The 22,653-nt window shown below is 36.5% G+C and overlaps 1 protein-coding gene across 2 annotated transcripts; it reads right to left on the bottom strand.

Annotated features, from left to right (window-relative positions):
* Positions 1-1,733: 1,733 nt before the first annotated feature.
* LOC127790160 (OVARIAN TUMOR DOMAIN-containing deubiquitinating enzyme 12-like) lies at positions 1,734-21,038 on the bottom strand. 2 transcript variants are annotated; one of them, XM_052319467.1, is made up of 11 exons: positions 20,801-21,038; positions 16,457-16,868; positions 16,217-16,389; positions 15,243-15,316; positions 14,995-15,049; positions 14,749-14,823; positions 14,547-14,620; positions 14,406-14,454; positions 10,774-10,858; positions 2,949-3,005; positions 1,734-1,759 (listed from the first exon to the last, which is right to left on the bottom strand). In XM_052319467.1, exons 2-10 carry the CDS (start codon positions 16,794-16,796, stop codon positions 2,953-2,955), a joined length of 978 nt encoding a protein of 325 aa, XP_052175427.1. In that variant the 5' UTR covers positions 16,797-16,868; positions 20,801-21,038; the 3' UTR covers positions 1,734-1,759; positions 2,949-2,952. The 2 variants fall into 2 exon arrangements, with proteins under 2 accessions (XP_052175427.1, XP_052175419.1); XM_052319459.1 differs by having other exon boundaries at positions 1,734-1,773; positions 20,801-21,037.
* Positions 21,039-22,653: the final 1,615 nt, after the last annotated feature.

Genomic DNA, 22,653 nt, shown 5'->3' with positions numbered 1-22,653 from the left:
TGTGGTTCATAAACTTAATTAGGGTTTAATAAATTTTAACATTTAATAGTTAATTTTTAATGGTTAATAGACCAATCAAAATGTGATAAATAAAGCTGCTATGTGGATGGGTTTAGAAACCCACCAAGTTTTTCAATCATATTCCACATAGATGTTTGGGAAGCATATCCGCTAATGTAGTTTATAAATTTGGTCAAAATTGGAATCCGGTGCTTTTAACCTTCCTGAGGCTTTTCACCTCTGCTTGGCCTGCCTAAGAGCAAGTTGTTATATCCTTCAGAGGGGTATTTTTGGACTTTAAATTGGCAAGGTATGCTCATTCATGACTCCTGAAGGCCCGCGATGACCACCTTGGAAGATTTATGCATTCTAGCTAGCTCCATTGAGTAGCAAAGGAACCGTAACATTTGGTCTGAATTCATCCCACTTTTGCAATGCAGTTGCTTTTTGTGATTTTCTTGCTTTCCACGGTAGAAAGATGAGAAGAATTTGGTGGTTTACATCTATTGTTGCATCAAAGGGGGGCCGTGCTTGGAGACCTATCGGTAATAGTTTTATGGCCAGAATTTTACTATATTAAAGTAATTTAGTTATTATTATTATTATTATTACTACATCAAAAATAAAATAATATACAATAACTACATTCGTAACACAATTATATTATAATATGATAATCTAAAATAACAAATTATATGAAAATATTAATCATTGCTAACATATTGAATTAATAACAGTTATATCAAAATTCAATATATTACATAATAATATGATTATATTCGCATGTTATATCAATAATGTAGTTATATTTTAAAATAATATAAAATAATATTAAATTAATTTAATTTCCTACAATTATTAAAATGTAAATATATTTAAACATTGATTTGTATATCGTATTACTAATATAATTATATGAACAATTTATATTGGTATAATTACATTTTAATTATCTTCATAGATTCGTTAATAATATAATTATCTAAATTATTTAGTATTATATTGTAGAGTTAATAATAAAAAAAATTATCAAATTTTAGCCAACGTGTCAATTCTACGATAAATTTTGAACTTAAAACAATTTTAGATTTAAACTATTAATTTTGCATCGATCTAATCTGGCATTAAAAAGTTATATCAACTTGTCCCATATATGTGATTAAACTTCCACCTTGGAACCAGCAACATTTTCGCTCTTCGTTTTTAATATTGGAGATAATACTTGGAGCCACACACTACTTGAAGAATCAATTGTAGGTCCTAATGCATGTTTGCAGCATGCAGTTGGGTTTTTCAAATTTGAGAATAAAGGATTTGAATCAGTGCAGTGCTTCTTCGACACACTACTAAACCATTCTGGCACACAATTATTATAAAACTTGCATATATTAGTGCATATGCAGTTATAAGATTTTGGGAAATAGCAATTAGAACCAGACAATAGTTTGTTGAAAAATCGAGTTGCGTTAAGGACATAAATGAATACATGAGGTCCAAAGCAAGGGCCAAGGAGGCCTAGGCATAAGAGAAAAATGTGCAGCAACTGTAGTATCTGACATCTAATCTGAGATTGCCGGATTCTCCACGAAATCAAAGTTAAAAGAAAGTTGGAACTTTTTTGAGAAGCAACTTAAGAAATAAGGTAGAAGACAATAAACATTACTGTTTCTGTCAATTACAATCATCTGGTGATTCAACATGTTTATCTTGAAAGGTCTACCGCCTTTTCTTCCCCTCTTGGTTGCAAATGCAGGCAGAACTGGAGCATGAATGCTACATGTAAGTATAATTACAATCCAAATCAGTTTAACTAGCATTCCAAGACTGTTATGCCATCACATATTGCAGTTTAACATAAATCTGAAAAGAGCCACGGAAATTATAAGAATTTCAATCCACACGCAAGATTCATAATGAACTAGATCCACACAGCCTTAGATTAGATACACTTTTGAAGTCAGCTACACATTTTCTAGCTTCCCTTTTTGTCCCAATCATTCAGCTACGGTGGCAAATCATGAAGATATGCAGAATTTGTGTTTTACTAATTTTAGAATAACACAATAACTCATGTAGTAGAGAAACTGGCAAACGAAATCCTTCAGATTAAGGCAATATTTGTTAGTCCTCTTAAAGCAAATATGCACATTTTTAGCATATCTTGCCACATTATTCATATACCAAATTCTGATTCTTGTTGATTAAAGTAAAAATGATTGTTTCTGTTTTATAATCAGGAGATCTATAATCATTGATGAACATCGCAGAGGACTCTCTTTTTGTTAATAATTCTTTGAAGCCCAAGAAAGGGCCATCAAAGGACATCAAATTCTTTATAACGTAATATATATATCTGCAAGAACAAAAAGTAGTAAATGAGAGTTAAAAATTTTGCAAATTTCACTGATGGCAACTGGATCCGTACTTACACATATATGTTACCAACATGGATGATTGCCTGATTGGGACTTCCCCTCCCCCCCAGGGGGGTCATGAGGACAGATTTATTGCATGAAAGGACAGAAATATAAAGGCCAGAAAACAGAAAGTTCAACATCAGTGTAACTGTCTTGGAGTCAGGTTGCTTCCTGCCATATAACGAGAATGTAGGGGCTTGTATTCAGAGTTTGCAAACCCTTCAATCTTTCCTATCGCTCTACCATATACCATCCATCTCTTATTCCTCTGGGTTTCTGAATTCCTTTGCCCCCTCTTCACAATCTTTATTGCCAGTATATTATTTCAAAGAATTTAGGATAAACTACAATTTCAGTTCTAATCTTCATTACCGTCATGCTTAACGTTACACAGTTATCATTTTAGTAATGTGGAAACTGAAAAGTAACACTGTTGCAGATATTAGATTACCAAGGGATTTTTGTTCCTTACTATTTGACCAAAAGAATGTCCAGTGTGTGAATTAATATAGGAAAGACTTGCATATTTACCTACTTAAGGATATATTGAGTTGTAGTGCACCTCAGCCCAAAAGCTCAAGAATATAACTGCACCAACAAAAAACACACTATAAAACTAACATGCATTTATATATACATATATCCACATATCCACAAAATATTCCTTCAATGAAAAATGAGCAAAAATTAAATGCAAGGAGGGGCCATTTTTTCAGAGCACATATGAGATTTATTGGCAAAAACTTGTAAAACATTAAAGTTAAGAGCATTGCAAAAGAAAAAGATAATTTTCCCAAAAAGTTTTCCATAAAAGTAAATTCATTACTAAGATTATCATAAAGAAAAAGACAAATCCCCTGAAACTAACCACCAACTATATACATTCAAACCATGCTATCCTCAATCAGAAAACGAGCAAAACAAGTTAATGAAAAAGCAATAAGTTTCTCTACAAAAAGGCATATTAATAACTTTATCACCTATAGTATGAACTCTGCCAAAACATGAGAATTCTCGAGTAAACTAGTTATTGAAACAAAGAGAGCTTCAGCTTTCAGAGTTCCAAATTTTCAATTGCATCCCGATAGTGAGACAGAAATATGGGCAGTGATCCCTTTTCATTGACCAGAACGGGTTCAAACATATGCAAGCTAACTACAAGAAATACCAACTCATTCACTCAATTAAATCACCTGAATGCTAAGCAGTGTTGTTGAAAACGTGTTCAACCACCATTAAAGCACAAAGCACAGTTCTAGTGCTTTCAGAGAATGCTACCCAAAATGCATGTTGAGTAAAAAAAAAAAAAATTCAGTTCCCCTAAACAAACAATCCCCTCTCCCCCCCTCAAAAAAAAAAAAAAAATAACAATAATAATAATAATAATAGTAGCAATCCCTCCTTTGAAATCCAGAAGCCATTACTTCTCCCTCCTTCACAGATAGCCTCCACCACTTCATATGCTCATTACACTCGTATACCAGCCAGCCTTGTCTCTTTTCTGTTTTTTCCTTTTTCCCAAAATCAAGATTTCAGTACACACTGTGTCTGAAATAATTATATTCAATGTAGTATTAACTTAGAGCATGCATTGTTCATACCAACACTGACTAAGAACCATATACCAATTTGATCCAACTTCCCCTGGAAGACATGAATGCACCTCTAAATCAAATCTCTGCTACATTCCTACAAGATGATGACACTTCTCGTGCCTACGGGTTATGCTCCAACATTATGAGAAGCTTGGCTATTTGTTCCACAAGATAAATGATAGTTCCCAATAAATCATGTTGGCTTTGGTCTTTGGTTAAGGTGAAAAGTTGGGGATAGATGAACAGCATGGTGTTGAAATAGAACCATGCTCTCAATATTACCCATCACAGAATGCAAACATACAAGCATGCACAGAAAAAGAGGAAGGGGGGAACAAATAGCAGCAAATATCAGTCTCAAAGCTGAGATGAACGAGGCTCCAAGTGAGAAAGCGCGACCAAATGTATTATCAACAAACCAAAGCCAGTGAAACTACAAATTTCAAGTCCTTCCGACTACAATAACCTTCGTATTAATCAACATTGCAATAACGTAGATGTTGCAATGATATAATGATTCTTGGACAAGGGCAATTTAATGGTTGTTTTGACCATTTTAGCCTAGACAGATTAATAGCATTAACTAAAATAAAATACTACAATAATTTGTTTTCCAACTACACCAGGCATTGGCATATGAGGAATATAAAAGAGAATCTGGTCTTTTAGACAACTACCAGTTTTCTTTTCTTTTCTTTTCTTTTCTTTTTTCGAGGTGGAATACAAAGCATACTGGACTATATATTGTGGTATTGTAATTTAAAGAAAAATTCAATTGTGGCTTTGACCATTTTTCATTAAGGAACATTTTTTTTAGAGAAGTTCAGTAAGCATCATACCATCTCTTCTCCTTTTAATTACTTTCTTCTTTCTATTGTCTTCACCAGTTTTAAGAGAATATGTCTAGGTAAATATAAACTCGTGCTGCTAACCCTTCCATGATCCATCAATTGAGTTCTTTTATGGATTCTTTCTAGATAGCTTAATATGTATATATAGGCAGTTCATTTCCAGAAAGAAAGTGAATGTGATGGGAACCAGAAAAGAAAATCCACTGAAGTTCTATTCAATTCACCAACTCAACCAGATTACAAGAAAAAGAACTGGGCATTCGAGAGACCCTTAACTCTCCCTAAGAACTCAATCAAAATTCTCTTCCCCCCTACCAATTTCTCCCTCCCCCCCCCCCCCCCCCCCCTACATATTCTTCTCCCCCTCCTCAACCGAATTCTGTTTCGCACTTGCTGACAACCCAGCAATTTCCCCACTCTACCCCTATGCACATGGCTGGCTGTTATGCAAGCCATCCAATTTACCACCCTGCCCCTTGGACCTTCTTTGATAAATCCAGTCAACTGGGGGCCTATCATTACTCCCCACCCCCCCACTTTCACCTTGTCCTTAAGGTGGAAAAATGGAAATTGTTGCTAGATCAAGTGGTAAGGCTCCCAAGTAACTTCCAATGAGGGTAGCCCCTTCCATTGTATGAGCACCTCTAATCCTCGTAAGTTCTTCCCGGTTCCTGGCCGAACTCCAAGCACTACCTCCAGTTCCACCAACATCTCAATGTCTTCATTCAGCTGTCGAGGAATCTCCACATTAGCTTCCAATGCCCCTCTTGCCTCTCGTAGTTGGGACACATGAAAAACATGATGGATTGGGCAATGAGGTGGCAGAATCAACTTATAGGCTACCGGACCTACTTCCTTCTCAATTTCAAATGAACCATAATACTAGGTAGCCAACTTTTCATTTGCACGGGCAGCCAATGATTTTTGCCAATATGGCCTTAGTTTCAAATAAACCAAGTCTCCTTCTTTGTACTTCACCTCCCTTCTTTTCAGATCTGCTCCCTTCTTCATCCCTGCTTGTGCTCTCATCAGCTGTGTGAAGGATTACATCTCTCTCAATCAGCTGCTACTCCACCATTGAAACATGGGTAGTTCCCTTCTCAAACCTCAATAAGTGTGGTGGTTCTTGCCCATACACTGCTTGAAATGGAGTCACCTTGGCAGCAGTGTGGTAAGAGGTATTTTACCATAATTCAGCACAAGGTAGCCACATGTACCATGCCTTCGGTTTAGAGGAAGCAAAACAGCGCATGTAGGTTTCTAAAGTCTGATTAAGTACCTCAGTTTGTCCATCCATTTGAGAGTGATAGGCTGTGCTTCTGTTGAGTTTGGTACCTTGTAGTCGGAACATCTTTTCCCAAAATTTGCTCATGAAAATTGTCTCTATCCAATACGATGGACCTTGGTATTCCATGAAGCCTCACCATTTCCTTAATAAAAATTCCTGCCACCTCTCCAGCTGTGAACGGGTGTTTAAGGCCAATAAAATGCTCGTACTTACTAAGTTTGTCCACCACCACCAAAATTGAATCCATCTTGCCCGACTTTGGCAATCCCTCAATAAAGCCATAGCAATGTCGTCCCAAATTTGGTTCAAGATAAGAAGAGGTTGCAAGAGTCCCCTCGATGCTAAGGCCATATATTTATTTCGTTGGCAAACTGAGCAATCACTTACATACCTGTATATATACCTCTTCATTCCCTACCAACAGAATTTGCTGCCACCCTCTTGTAGGTTTTTAAGAATCTTGAGTGCCCCCCTATACTCCCATTGTGCCCCTCATGAAGTAACAATGGAATGAGAGTGGATTCCCTTAGGTAAATACAGCCTGCCCTTGTAAAGGAGATGGTTGTCCACTAGCTGGAAGTTGGGGTGTGAAGTGGGATCAGCTTGGAGCTCCTAGATAATTTCCTGTAGTCTTTCATCTGCCTTCACCTCACCGGCTAACTTATCTAGTTGGACCACTTTAGGCACTATTAAGGCCATTATTGTTGCTGGGTGGCAGATTCATGACAGCCCATCAGCAACTTTATTCTCCAAACCCGGCCGATATTGTATCTCAAATTAAAACCCCATCAATTTCACCATCCATTTCAAGTATTCTGAACTCACCACCCGTTGTTTCATCAAGTATTTAAGACTCCTTTGATCTGTTCGAACCACAAACTTCCTACCTAACAAGTAATGTCTCTATTTTTGCACGGCAAACACTGTGGCCATCAGTTCCCTCTCATAAACAATTTTTTTCCCTCCCCAACTGACTAAAAGCATGACTAAAATAAGCAATCGGCCTTTGTTCTTACATTAATACAGCCCCCATACCTGTTCTCGAGACATTAGTCTCAATGACAAAGGGCTTCCCAAAGTCCGGCAGGGCTAAAACAGGTAGGGATACCATTTTAGCCTTAAGTTGCTGGAAGGCCTGCTCGGCTGCCACATCCCAAAAGAAGTTGTTCTTTTTTAATCTCTTCGTTAGACGCCTTGCTAACTTGCCATAATCCCTCACAAAGCGTCTATAATACCTCGTGAGGCCAAGGAACCCCCTCAATTCCTTTACCGATGTAGGAGTAGGCCACTCTAACATAGCTTGTACCTTACTTTGATCGGTTGAAACCCCATGATGAGATATAACATGGCCTAATTATTCAATTTCTAGTTGTCGAAACACACACTTCTTCCTTCTGGCAAAGAGTTGGTTGTTAGCTAGTATTTTTAAGACACAACGTAAATGTTGTGCGTGCTGTTCAAAATCCCTATTATACACCAATAATCATCGAAGAATACCAACACAAAACGCCGCAAATATTCTCTGAAAACGTCATTCATCAATGATTGGAAGGTGGCTGGCGCATTCGTCAGCCCGAATGGCATTACTAGGAACTCGTAATGCCCTTCATGAGTCCTGAAAGCTATCTTGAGAACATCCACCGACTTGACTCTAATCTGGTGGTAACCAGATTTCAAATCGAGCTTGGAGAAGACCCTGGCACCATGCAACTCATCAAGTAACTCCTCTATCACAGGAATGGGAAACTTATCCGGTATAGTGACCTTGTTCAAGGCTCTATAGTCCACAGAAAAACGCCACCCTCCATCCTTCTTTTTTACCAACAACACCGGACTCAAAAATGGGCTGGAACTAGGTTGTATAATTCCAGCAACCAGCATCTCCCCCACCAATTTCTCAATTTCATTTTTTTGCAAATAAGGGTATCGGTAGGGCCTCACATTAACCGGTATGGTTCCCATAACCAGATTGATGGTGTGATCCTTCCTCCTGTAAGGTGGCAACCCTTTTGGTGTAGAGAAAACCCTCTCAAACTCAGCTAACACCCCCCCCCCCCCCCTAGCATCACAGGGGCTTCCTTTTGAGCTTCTTTGATCTCTGCTGCCATGGTTCCCAATTCTAATAGCATTCCTTCTCCATTCTCCTTAAAGGCCTTCACCATCGCCTTCAAAGACACCAAGGTCTTGCTCAAGCTAGGGTCCCCTTGCAATGTTACTGTTATGCCTCCTACCTGAAATTTCATCGTGAGGGCATTCCAATCCATATTCATTTTTCCAACAACTGCTAGCCACTTAATTCCCAAAATCACATCTGAGCTCCCCAAGTCCAGAGGTAAAAAAAATCCTCTATAATTTGCAAATTTTGAAGATTAAGCTTCACTCCTTTGCAAATTCCAGCCCCTTGCACTGCCATTCCAGTTCCCATAACTACCCCATATCCAGTTGTTTCCTCCCTTGGTAAAGCCAACTGTTGTACCAACTTGGCTGCTATAAAGTTATGAGTTGCCCCTCCATCGATAAGCACCACTACTAGCTGCCCCTCTATATCTCCTTTGAGCTTCATAGTTTGTGGTGTAGTTAATCCAACTACAGAATTCATGAAGAGCTCAATGACCTCCCCCCTTTGCCTCGGCTCTCCTACTACGTCTTCCAACATTTCTCCCACATCTACCTCTTCTTCTACCTCTTTATCATATATCATCATCACTTGTAGCTCTTTACTTCTGCACTTGTGACCTATAGTATACTTCTCATCACATCAAAAACATAGGCCCTTATCCCTTTTTGCCTTCCACTCAGCCTCGCTAAGCCGCTTGAAGGGTGGGTTACTCCCTCTCCCATTGGCCTGTGGTTGATAAGGGTTAGGAGGACTAACCATCGTTTGTTTTGGGGGCTGTTGTGAGGGTGGCAAAATTCCCCCTCACTGGTAAGTCAAATTTAGGTTCGGCATGGCCTGTCCTTTGTTCAACCATGATCCACCCGCACCTCCCTGAACCACCTGATTCCGCTCCTATATACGTTGAGCGAAGTCCATCATCTACTCCAAACCCCTCGACCTCAACACCCTCAACTCGGCCTTGATATCAGGTTGTAAACCATTTATGAAATGTCCTTCCAGCATGGCTTCTGGCAAGTTTTCAAGGGACAATGCTAATGCCTTGAAACATTGGCAGTACTCCATGACAATTCCCTTCTGTCAGAGGGTTAGAAACTGCTCTTTGACGGAGCCTTCTTGGGTGGGTTGGAAACGGCTCCTCAATAGGAACTTGAAGTCCTCCCAATTCCTCACCCTTCGCCACTTCTCCTCCCATTGGAACCATGAGAGTGCAGCACCCTCCAAACACAGTGTTGTTGTGTCCATCTTCTCCTCGTCAGTCAGCCCAATCACCACAAAGTACCTATCAGCTTAGAATATCCAGCCGTCAGGATCTTCGCCTTCAAAGAGAGGCATCTCCAACCGTCGCCCTCAGATCTCCGACCGCCAACCCTCCTCGAAACCCCCTGCTTCAGCTCACCACACCCCTATTTTCGGCATCGCCTCGGAATCCTGAATAAATTTCAGAGGCTAGCCTCCCAACTTCTCTATGTTCTTCCTCTCCCGTTCCTGCTCCTCCCACCTCGTTCTCATCCAAGCAAATTGTTCCAGCAAGCTCGCTACATTCTTCTCTATCGATTGAACCTCACCCCTCATGGCATCAACTCCCCGTTGCATGCATTCCATCCTCCCTTGCAATTCACCTACTCGATCCGTCAGGTTCACCATTAAGATCGGTGATGCTCTGATACCAAATTGATGGGAACCAAAAAAGAAAATCCACTAAAGTTCTATTCAATTCACCAACTCAACCTACAAGAAAAAAAACTGGGCATTCGAGAGGCCCTTAACTCTCCCTAAGAACTCAATCAAAATTCTCTTCCCCCCTACCAATTTCTCCCCCCCCCCCCCCCCCCCCCCAACCCCCTCCTCAACCGAATTCTATTTCGCACTTGCTGGGTTGTGTAACAACCCAGCAATTTCCCCACTCTACCCTTACGCACATGGCTGGTTGTTATGCCAGCCAGCCAATTTACCACCTTACCCCTGTCCCTTGGACCTTCTTTGATAAGTCTAGTGAACCGATGGGCCTACTAGAACAGTGACCTGGATTCAAAACAGAGGGCCAAGGATTGCTTAGTTATGTAATATTAAGTTGCACTTGCTTGGTAATAATTAAACAAAAATCACTAATAAGAAAATAAGACTTGCATATATTATTCATCCAATTATTTTCCCAAAGCAAACATTGTAAACCAAAGCCAATCTAAGAATCCATACCCATCACAATACAACCATGCATTATAAAGTCAACTTTCTCTAATTTCTAAAAAATTCATCCAAATACTCTCACAACACCAAATATATACCATGAAGCAATGCCCAAATGATCAAACTATCTTTCACACTTTTTTATGATACCACTGGCATTACAATAGATTTACCAAGGTAATGTTATAGTCAAATCCCTATCAAACATAACTGCAATATAGTTGTTCACAATGGTTAATCCAAACCAAAGGTAACAGAATGTTGTTGAATCTTCAAAAAGAAACGAATTAAATCATTAAGACTTAGGAAAACCAACCTCGATTTGATCTTTGAACATTAGGAAGAATCTCAATGTAGCAGGTGTCTTTGAATGATGTTATGACAAATATTTTCACCCCATACTGCAATTAAATCAATAGCATGCATAAGAATACTATTTACTGAATATACCTACTAACTTTTTCTTGGGAGGTACCACCATACTCAAAGATGCTCAACAAAACTGACAGGTTTAATTCCCTGAAGAACCTGATGATAATGAGTTTGAAGATCGAAACAAAATGGATGATTTAGGGACGGAGGTTACAAGAAGCATTATGGGTGGCAAACTAGTAGACTGGGAACATTAATGGTTGTGAATAATGCCAGTTGTGCTTTAGCAAGAGGGATGCTTTTTCCATGTCATGCCTTTTTTTTTTGCTTGATATGTCATGTCTTTTTAATAGTGTGAATGATGAATTCTAGTAGGTGTTCAGATGATTCCTTAAACATACACTGTAAAACTATTGTTCATTGCTTTTAGATGACAAGCTCATTGCGGTTCAGAAGGCAAATTCAATATTTTTAATTTTAATAGATGAACACTGTATTATCAAGGAAACACCATCAAAGAGGTGAACCTTGCATAAGGAGAACACAGAAGAACAGGCAAGACTATTTCTATTCTTTTCTCTTTTTTTTCTGGTACTATCAATGTATATATCAAAAACACCATAAGCAACCAGAAGTTCACTTATCCAAACAGTAGATTCCGCACAACACTGTCAAGAGAGGTGGAGAAACACTCACTAATAAGTGTCTCCTCATCAGAAACCAAAGAAAACAAATCCGCGTGCAACTCATTCCAAAACTCACCCTTTGAATAATTTATTCAGGAGTCTCCCGAAACTTTCATGATAGCCATTTCCATGTATATTTTTCTCTGTTCACCATTCCTACCTTGGAGGCTTTTTAAAAGATTAGAGAAGTTACAAGATAATTTCCTTTGGGGTAATTTAGGGGACGAGTTCATGTATCATAAAGTTTGTTTGATGAGAGTTTTTACCTACCCATGCAAACTGGAGGATGGGGCATTAGAAGCACTGTGCACTAGAACAAAGGCCCTTTAGTGGCTTTGGAGATTTGCATGGGAATGACACCTTTTGGAAGAGACTGATGGCAAGGGAATTGCTAGCATGTGTGCACTACTACTACAAGGCAAGTTAGGTCCTCTCATTGGGTTGGAAATAGAAGGGAATTGATATTTTACTCTTGTGTTTGGTTTTGATGATGAAAAACAAAATCAATTTATTTCCTAAGTCATTTGTCAAGAATATGATTTGTTGAAGATTATGATTTGTCAAGAATATGAAAAACCAAATAATCTATAATTTTCTATAGATGGAGATTTGCACAAACAAGCTTTAAGATCTAAAAGAATCTCCTAAATGATTTCACCAAATTGGTTTTGAAAAATTGGATAGTGGATATTTTTACCTTTAATATAATTTTTCTAAGTCTAGAAAATTAGAGCATTATAAGGAGACATATAAGAAAATGTTTTTATTTTGAAAAACTATCTCCTGGTATTTTGATAGCTAGTATTCATTGTTGTTAAAACGATTTTTAATGAATTTTTCAATAAATATAGGGTATGTATTTTGAGAGTGAAAAATTTGTTAAATCCCGAGTTTGTACTAAAACCAAAATTCTATTTTCTTATGGTTATGGATTTTGATTTTTTAGATATTTTTATTGAATCCAAATAGGGGGTACTTTCTTATTTACATTTATGTATTAAAGTAAATGGAAGGAAAAATATAAATTATAGAAAATGAGGACATTTACTTAAACTAAAGAAATGTAAATATGTTTTGTATCATCATGCCTTCACTCTGTCGACTACATGCTTTCACTTTGTCGACTAATATATTGACTTGGTCGACTAAGTTATAGGATCTGTCGACCAACAGTGTGCTTGTTTATGTCTTGGTCGACTAACAGTGCTTATATTGTGTCTTGGTCGACTAACTCTTTAAGTCTGTCGATAGAGGGACAGCCTTGGTTGACTAAGTGTCATGCCTATTTTTGTCTTGGTCGACTAAGTGTCCTGCTGTTTTATGACTTAGTCGACCAACCTATTTTATCTGTCAACCAAGCTTGTTATTTTGCCTGATTCTGTCGACTAACTATTTTTATCTGTCGACTAACTCTTTTCGCAGAAAGATTCCAACGGTTAGTTTTTCAAATCCCAACGGTCACAAACGGCTAGTTTTCTCTTCAATCTTTTGGAATGCCTATAAATACAACTCAAGGATAAACTTGAGAAGGCTAATGGATGGGAATGAAGTGAAGTGAGCTTAAGGATTATTTCATACTTCTCGATTTACATTTGTGCTTCAACTTTTCTCTCAAAAGGCTCTGTACTAAATCTGTTTCATTTGATTCAAGCCTTGTATCTTTATTGAGAAACATTGTAACTAAGAGTGTATACTCTTAGAAACTCTCTTTTGTATATTTCTTGTTTTTCCTAGCTTGTATTGCAAGAGGGCTTGCTTTTCAAGCAAGAGATTGTATTTCCTAGCTCGGTGCTAGAGGGCCTATCCGAAGTGATAGGAGGTTTTAGTGAATTGTTTGCAAAATCCTTAGTGAGGAGCTAACGTAGTGGATTAGGTTTGGGTTAAACTGAATCACTATAAATCCTTGTGTCCATCTTGTTTGTGCTCTTTGTTTATTTATCTTTTCAAGCATCTTTATATTCCTCACTTAATTCGTATATTTAACCTCTCATTGAAAAAGATTTCATATCTTTCATTCTTGTGTTCTTCATTGTCAAGACAAAATTGTCTTTATACGGTTGATACCTCATCGTGCAATTTCAAGGTCTTGAGTTTAACGAAACCGTGGTCTTCACAGACGACATCTTTGTTTATCAAGATAATTTTTAATGGAAAAGATTTTTATATACCAATTCACCCCCCCCCCCCCCCCCCCCCCCCCCCGCGTGTGTGCCATAGCACTTCTATTCTATCATATCAGGATTTGGCATTGCTTCTATGACTTTGTACTTTGAGGTTGGTTGTAGGGCACAATGTGTTAATAGCATGGTTGAGTGTGGTAACTTTTGTGAGTTTCCCTTGATATTCTCTTTATATATACATCGCTATTAAAAAATGATTATCACAACAGAGGCTCATTTCCCTCTTCTTACAGAGTTTCTTCATGACTGAAAAGTTGATTTTATGCCAACTTTTTCAGCTTGTTGCACAATCATCCTTCAGTTGGCTCGGGGAGGACAAGGGGGTTTGGTTTTTGTTAAGATGTGGAATCTTTTCTATGCCATCATTCTATAAAGCCCTCTGCAGCAATGAGAGAATGAGCTTTCTTTGAAAGTGAGGTGGAAATCAAAAATTCTTCCCAAGACAACTTTTTTTTTTTCCAGTTAGCTTCTCTTGAGTCTATTCGTACATTTTATAATACAAGGAGGCAGGTGGCTCTAGATTGGTTTTTGTGCAAAAAGAGGAGGAATCAATTGGTTAGAGCCAAAACCAGCTGACATGCCAGTGAAAAATGTTAGACCAAGTTTGAGACCTTTCTATAGTTGTAAGGAGTCCATAAAAGTGCTAAGTCTCAACAAACCATTATCGATCTTGGGGGGCAAAAACAAAAGATTAAGTTGTGGAACTTTACCGAGTCTGCGGCCGCCTGCAAAGTAACATGATCCCCCCATTCACTGTTCCTAATTTTCATCACAAGATGACAAAAATAAAGATAAATTCATACCCAGCAATATTTAATAATAAAACTAATAAAACAGGAGCAGAGAAGTACTTGGACATCTTCCTCAAATAGTCACCATAAGCCATGGGGACATATCCCTCATATATCTCTGGGCAGGACTTAAGCTGATTAATTAACATATTACAACATAAGAATCAATATGATACTAGTACACACCAATTACAATAATATGACTCAAAATCATAGATGGCACAAAGATAAGCTATTATTACCATGATGATGGATCACCAACCTGATTCACAACTTGCTGTCTGACAAATTTGTGGTGCTCAGGAGTGCGATAAAACTGATCTGATAGAGCACGAAACTAGGGAAAATAGCACTAATGAGAAAGGAAATTAGTTGTTACTGTTTAAGTACTGCCTTAAAAAATAAACAGGCTTTTTTTCCACTGGGCAAAATGATTACACATCAAATCAATTGAAGCATACCATGAATAAACTCTAGAGCAAGAGGAAATGCATAGCAAGAAACTAACCTGACAATTTCCATCCCCTTGAACCTTAACCTCCACCAGCTGATATAACTGCAACCTGTAGAAAAACAGGCATTTCCAGTGTAAAAGATAAATTACATGAAATGAAAAGAGAGGCAACAATATATATATATATATATATATATTACAGGCATAAAGAAGCAAAAGAGATGAAGACGCATGGATCTTTTATTTACTCGATCCCAGGGTGAGGAGATATGTCCTCCATTCTGGGACAAATCCAAGCTTACCTGTCCAGCAGTCTCTGATGGTCTAAAGTTGCTTCATCAACAGAAGGTATCTCCCCATTAATTCTAGGGACATGCTGCACAAATACAGCAATAGAGATTGAAGATTTTGCATGATCAGTTTGAGGATCACAAAGTCAAAAAACCAAAGCAAGCACATGTGAAAAACTATTGGAGTACGAGTAAAGAACACCTCAAAAAATCAAGTGCAGTAAATTTGCCATAAATTGATCTCAATCATAAGTCATGGTGACAGTAGATAAATTAGAGGAGCAAATGTTTACCTAATACCATACTGGAACTTCAAAGCTAAGCGGATGCAGTTTTTGGCAGATTACTGGATTGAAAATAATTACGTGATCGCCTATAATTTCTGATGGTAAACATGGCAAGCATTATAATCATGTGCCTGAGTTTCACATAAGAACAAAAGAAGACCACATTTTCCTTCTGCCAAAAAAAAGTGGATAATCCCAGAGTGCACCTCCTCCAAAACCAGCACAAGCAACAAAATATAGAGGGATGTCACATTTAATATTATTGAAAACCTAAGCATAAGTTCTAACAAAGCTGTATTGACTCTTTAACACCTGCAAAAATGGAAGACCACATGTGATGATAAATCTCAGTTAACCATGAAACATTTACCTTGCATGGGGCCTAGGGAAACTGAAAATGCAGATTTGCAGGAGGGAGGATTTTACCTCAAGTGCTAAATGCAGAATTCAATGAATGTTTCACATGAAATATAATTTTCTAAAGAGATGCAGTTTAGATTATATCTTCACTATAATAAGAAAACTCTTGAAAGGGCATGAGATGATAACTCTAAATATCAAAAGTACCATTAATTTAAAATAATCAGCAAAAATCATATTCATCATTCAACTAAGTCATAAACTGCACATATGACAAACTTCTCTCTCCCTCTCCCTTTTTTTTTGGGGTGTAGATAAATGCACATGTGATACTCTTACCGGAATAGGAATCATCTGATTCAACCTTTTGCCCACTTCACCATCAAGAGCATATTCACCTGTGAGTTCGAGTACATATGACCATTCTTCGCCAAAATCTGACTCTCCTCCAGGGCTACTACGTGAACTACACGGTCCTACATCGTCTGCCTCTTTATGGCCATCATGATAATCTACAAGTAATAATATAGATAAGAAACTTCATTAAACCAAATGACCAAACCAAACAAATAACAGAACCTGTATTGTCAAGTTCTTCAACACCATAATTGTAGTTTCCCATAGATTGGCCAAGCAAGTCATGGGAGCAAAATGGTGCTTGCAAGTGTTCTATCCCTTGAGGGGATCCAGGTGCTTCTACAACAGAAAGTTGTGATAGTTCTTGGAGAGCATGCGCAGTGAACTCATCATTATCCACACTGTGACATCCACTATCATAATGGTCTTCTTTGAAATAATGGCCATGGTAGTAATCAGCATTATTTTGTGTCACACCACCATAATACCCACTATTTGAGAAAGGATCGCCTTCAAAAAGCTGGATACCCCACCAGACAACATCGGGATCATGCTCATACATGATCGTTTGCAAAATATAGAATCTTTTTATGCAAATCCAGTATCTTCTCCACGCAAATAATGGTCAAAATACCTTGACAATAATGACAAAAGGAATTCTCAATTATTAGTAGAGAACATAACTAGTTTGATCAAAGATGACATCACATAATTGTCTCCTTTCAAAACAAACTTTAAACTGCTATTATACTTGCAATCTTGAAATATAATTCAACAAGCTTCCCAGGATCAGAAAGATCAGTAGATACATATCAAAATCAATGAGAAATTTCCTCAAGATCTTTCATAGAAAGAGACTCAATTCAGCTCCTGGAGATAGCCAAGCCATGTTTTCAACATTCATAAAGTCAAAGTCACAATGAAAGTCATAACATCACAATCAATGAAAAATGGAAATACCATGGAAGATGTTTAATCCATCAAGCAAGTTAAACAATTGTCAGAAAAACTTTATAATATAATGGGATAGAGGGAAATGTAATCAAAGACAGTAAGCAACAGTCATGTCTATTTGTTAATTAAATAACATTGCACTGGCTGTCATGATTCCATTAAATGTTTCTATCTTTGATGAGATGGAACACAAATGCAGTAATTGTTTCATGAAATTATAAATACACTATCATGTCTAAAATGTGTCCTGTTCTCCTAACAAGGATCAAAAGTATAAAAGGTTCATATTGGTGTCTTCTTGATTGAAATGTTCTGAAATATCTCAATTAAACCTTCTGGAATTCCATCTTAGACTCTTAGACATCACTGCCAGATGGCATTTATAGTGCAGCAAATGTGTAAGTAGCCCGTTAGAAATTAATAGATCAAGGTTGTGTCTTCTACTGCATATATGGGTGATTCTATTTGTTCCACACAAGCAAAAGAACTTCAATCCTAACTAGTTTCCAGTTCTTCTCTTTCGTGTGGGGTGGATTCTTTTTGCTAGCTTGCAAGTCTCTTAATTCACAGATTTAAAACCACCCTCCATAATTTTTCTTTATTTTTCTTATACGCATCGGACTTGCTGGGGTTACATCTAGGGCACACATCAGAATGCCTATCCCAGACACCACTTAGGACATTATCGGGTTCTAAACAACAAAAGCAATATATCAAGCCTCAATCCCACTAGGTGCAACCAGCTACATGAATTCTAGCTCATGCAGCATCTCTATTTATAGCCCTATCTTTGTAAAGCCCCTTATAATTTATATCATATCCAAGAGTCCTCCATCAAATTTTTCTTGGTCTTCCTCTTAACTCTTTTGCTAAGCTTTCTTCCATTCCATCCACTCTTTGCACAGGAGACATATCAGGCTCTACATAGAATTTTTAAAATGTAGTCTAGGGTAAGAGCTTGCAAATACAATAAATTTCAGGAAAAGAACAAAATCCACAAATTGAGGCTTAAATTGCATTCCAATGAAAAAAGAACATGAATAGGCTCTCTACATCGCTACCATCCTCTGTCTTGATCCCTTCCCTCGTTCATTTTCCTTTTTACAAAATTATTCTTCGACCCTCATCACCTCTAGCCAACCTAACTCCAATAGCAGCCTTCTCCTAACAAAACCCTGATCACAACTCTAGCTAAAAAGTTGGAACTTCTCTTTTTGATATGTTAAATGATATTAATGTTATTGTTATTATGGATAAAATGGTATCTTCATGTAAAATTAATGGAATTTTTATAATATTTTTCATACATTATTATTGTTATGGACTGAATGATACATTGGACTTGTTTACTGGTATTTTCTTGATGTTCTTAATGCTTTTTGGTTATTGTTGTTTTCAATCTTTGCTTAAGCAATACTTTAAGGGCATCAAGCAATTGACCTTTACCCTTAAATAGCTATATTCTTGTCTCCTTATGTTTGTGGAGTAATAGGTTCATTCTTTTGTCTTTCGCCCATTTTCTTGATGAGTTGTTTCGAGATTTGTCTTCTTTTTTCTGGTTTTCTCTTGTTTTGGCTTTTGTTATAATTGGCCTCACACTATTTTTGGAAATTCATTTCTTAGTTTATCTAATAAAATATCTTGTCATACCCTTATTTATAAATCCCTCTAAAACACAAATTGCATGCAAACTATATCTCCTCCTTTTTTCTTTTTCTTTGGTGAGTATACTATTCTCTTACATGAATGACTTGAAAAGTACTATACCTCATAAATCCAGACCTTGGTATTTCTAAAATTATTCATAAGATTTAAAGATAGGGGAATAATGCTTACAACAAAATAATTATTCAAACATGAGAAATTAAAATTATCAAATAAAGGCCCCTCTCTATCAAAGAAAAAATCATTTTTTGGTTATAGCAATCAATTTGATCTAGATCCAAATCTACCAATTAAATCCTTAGTCACATACAACATGAGTCTTGAAATTTGATGATTTTCTTGCTAGAAAAACTACATACAGAATCCAATCAGAGTCACTTAATACCATAAAGCCAAGAAATATCAAGTTCTTTTTCTTGGGTGCATCACGGGGCCAAAGCCCAAACTTGGGAAGGGTGAGTTGAACCCATGACCAAAAGCATGGCCATAAATGCCATCTACCATTGAGCAAATCACTTTCCTCACAATCACAAATCAACTCAAAATGGCTCTCTAGTTCTAATAATCATCATATATATTTCAGAGACAAAAGAAAAAGGAATGTCAAAATGTATTGTTATGTATGTGCTACGCCATTATTGATTGTTCATCCTAAAGCTTGTAAGGATCAATGAATTCACCCTTTAGAAGTCCCAGTTAATTTCATCTTCCTCGGTTCTAATATTCTTTAGATATCCTTCGAGTCAACAAAATAATATAAAAAAAAACCAATAATGTCTATATCATGAGAGTTTTTTATGACTGATGTGTGCCTATTTACAGATTAGTTATTATTAACTTAGATTCTCAAGAAAGCTTCCAGTCAACAAAAGAATTATTTCTACAGCACAGGAGGTTTTATGACTACTGCATAGGTTTTCAGAGATGGACTTATCATTTGCTGCTCAAACTACGACAAATCTTCATGTTGGATTTTACTCTCTCACCTTGCAGTCATATTGGGACTCTTACTGCTTTATCACATTTTTTCCTCATTTTTAGTTTGATGTCCTTGTCAAATAAGAAATGAAACTATTTGATGAATGCATCGTAATTTTGAAATAAACCCTATTTATTTGATTAAAAAAAACAGAAGTAAATGAAGCCAGACAGTATTTTACAGTATGGTACAACAACAATCCCAGGCCTTAATCTCACTAGGTGAGATCAGTTACATAAAGTTCATTACAGTATGGTATGGCACCAAAACTTGTTAGATTTAAAGCATGGACTCATACAACAACTCAAGACTTGACCTCACTAGGTGGTGTCAAGTACAGGAATCCTATATCGCTAATCATTGCTATCCATGGACATTAAAGCACAGATTCATACTAACATATAAATCTTAGATTTATCAACCTAGTTTGTCGCGTCTATATGTGCAATTTAATGCAAGGACTTACAATAATAACATATAAATCTGGGATTTATTAACCTACTTCATTGCATGTATATGCTCCCCCCCCAGGGGGCATCAAAGTTGTAACTCCATTATCAATTTCACACACGTTACAATCCAATGTTGAATTATTGTGAACCAAAATGTACGCTAGTTTCGACTATACCCGTATTCTATGTAGGATAGCATAGATTATTGAAATGGAGAAGACATTTTGATCGTTTTACTAGTTTGAACTACTTATCTCCCATCCATCCTATAGGGAACGGCTTTCTGAGTTCCAATCATTCAATCTAGTCTAGCAAAAAATTAAAAAAGTATTGCCTCCGTACACTCTAAATGCTAGAAGGCCACACTGTCATTTCTTACAGAATGCAATCCGTAAAGAGGAAACGCCCGAGATCGGGCAAGATCAGCAAACCACGACGAGATCCGATCACTCGTTGCCTCAAAACAACAACATTGAAGAGAATGATTTTAAACAGTCGGAGAATGCACAAGCTCACCTTAGATTTCCGAACCGAATGAGATCCTAATGAAATGCATTCAAGACGCCGCATGCGAAGAAGATGATGATGTGATAGTCAGAGTGTGTATGTGTGTGAGAGAGAGAGATAGAGAGGGAGGGGGGGGGGGGGGGGGGGGAAGGAGGGAACCACTGATTGCAAGCGTCAGACGTCAAGTGACGGTGAATGCCGTCAACTTATGCGGCTTTTCTTCGCGAGGAAGGATCATTCTGTCGGGTTTTGTCTCCTGATGATAAGCGTCCGATTCATTGAACTCTCTTTTAACTCACTGTCCCTTGGAATTCTAATAATTATAATTTGATTTTTTTTTCAAAAATAATTTCAATGACGGTGAAATAACTGTATGAGAGATAAAAAGTAATAAAAAAAGGATTGGTTAGTTGTAGAAAATAATTTTTAATTTTCTATTATGAGTTTTTGAATCATAAATTTTTTTAATAATTTTAATAATAAAATTAATAAATATTTTCTTAATTTGAACGAACCAAAGTATTTAAGAGTGCATTACTCTTTCAAATGTTTGGCTCTAAAATACAATTTGTTTATTCCTAAAAAAAATCCTAATTTGTTTACCATGTATGAAATATGTTTGCGTCAATGTTAATATTCTTTTAAGATAATGATTAAAGTACAATAAGTATATTTTATTTTTAAATAAAATATATTTATTAGGCATTATTTTTTAAATAATATTTTTAATTAATAATAAATACATTGTATTTTAATTTATTTATTAAGGAATTAATATAATTAATTAAAAATAAAAAAATAATAGATTCACTTCATGTAAAATCAAAATACATTTATAGTACATCTTATGCTGAGAATATTAAGCCAATTAAGGAGTGGTTCATAATGTGATGAACTTCTAATTAAATATATTATTATTATTGCTATTATGACTATATATATCTAATCTCAAAAATTACTCATACTCAAAAATGAAATTGTACTTATTCAATAACCCTGATTTCCTATTGCCACCAACTATCTCCTTTACATAAGCTACAGTTTTCGAGTGCCTTTTAATTCTCTCTCTCTACATTTATTTTTTTATTTATTCAAAATATAATTAATATACCCCCCCTCTCTCTTTAACTTAAGATTCAAAAAATAATTAATATACCTCTCTTTAACTAATAATACACATAATTTTTTACTTAGCCTCCATTTATTTTGAGGAAAACACTTTCCTTATTTTCTTATGTTTGGTACTAGAAAAACAAGAAAGTCAAAGAAAAATATTTTTCAATCCATAGAAAAGCAAATAATGAAAAAATACATTTTTAAGATAACACTTGTTAATTACAATATAAATCAGAAAATACGAGATATAAAAAATATTTCGCATAAAAGTGTTTTTCATTGTATTTGTTAAATTTATTTTTAAAAAAATCACATGATCTCTTATTTTAAATTTTCAAAATAAATTTATCCCTTATTCCATTCGAATAATTTATTTTAAACTTTACAGATAAATTATATTAATAGAGTTTTATTTTATTTATTTTGACAAATGCTACCCAAATAAATAACTCCTCGTATGCCAAAAAAAAAAAAAATCATTTTTCCAAAACAACCACATATATTTTGCCTCTGTCCACCTACATCACTCCATCGGACCACCTCTCTATCTCTACCCCTCTCCTATGTTGCCATATGAGTCATTGTCTCTATCGCTCTCCATCTTTGCATTGGTCACCATCTTCATCATGCTCCACCTTTCTTAGTTTATATTGTGTTCCTCCTTTCTCAATCTCTAGTGATACATCACTATATGCATTGTCATCTTCATCATCATGCTCAACCTTTTTGCGTCTTTGTCGTGCCTC

The sequence above is a fragment of the Diospyros lotus genome, chromosome 1 (assembly GCF_014633365.1).
Source record: "Diospyros lotus cultivar Yz01 chromosome 1, ASM1463336v1, whole genome shotgun sequence".
Lineage (NCBI taxonomy): Eukaryota > Viridiplantae > Streptophyta > Magnoliopsida > Ericales > Ebenaceae > Diospyros > Diospyros lotus.
Note: the sequence above shows the minus strand (reverse complement) of the source record. Positions and strands in the feature narration are given on the sequence as shown.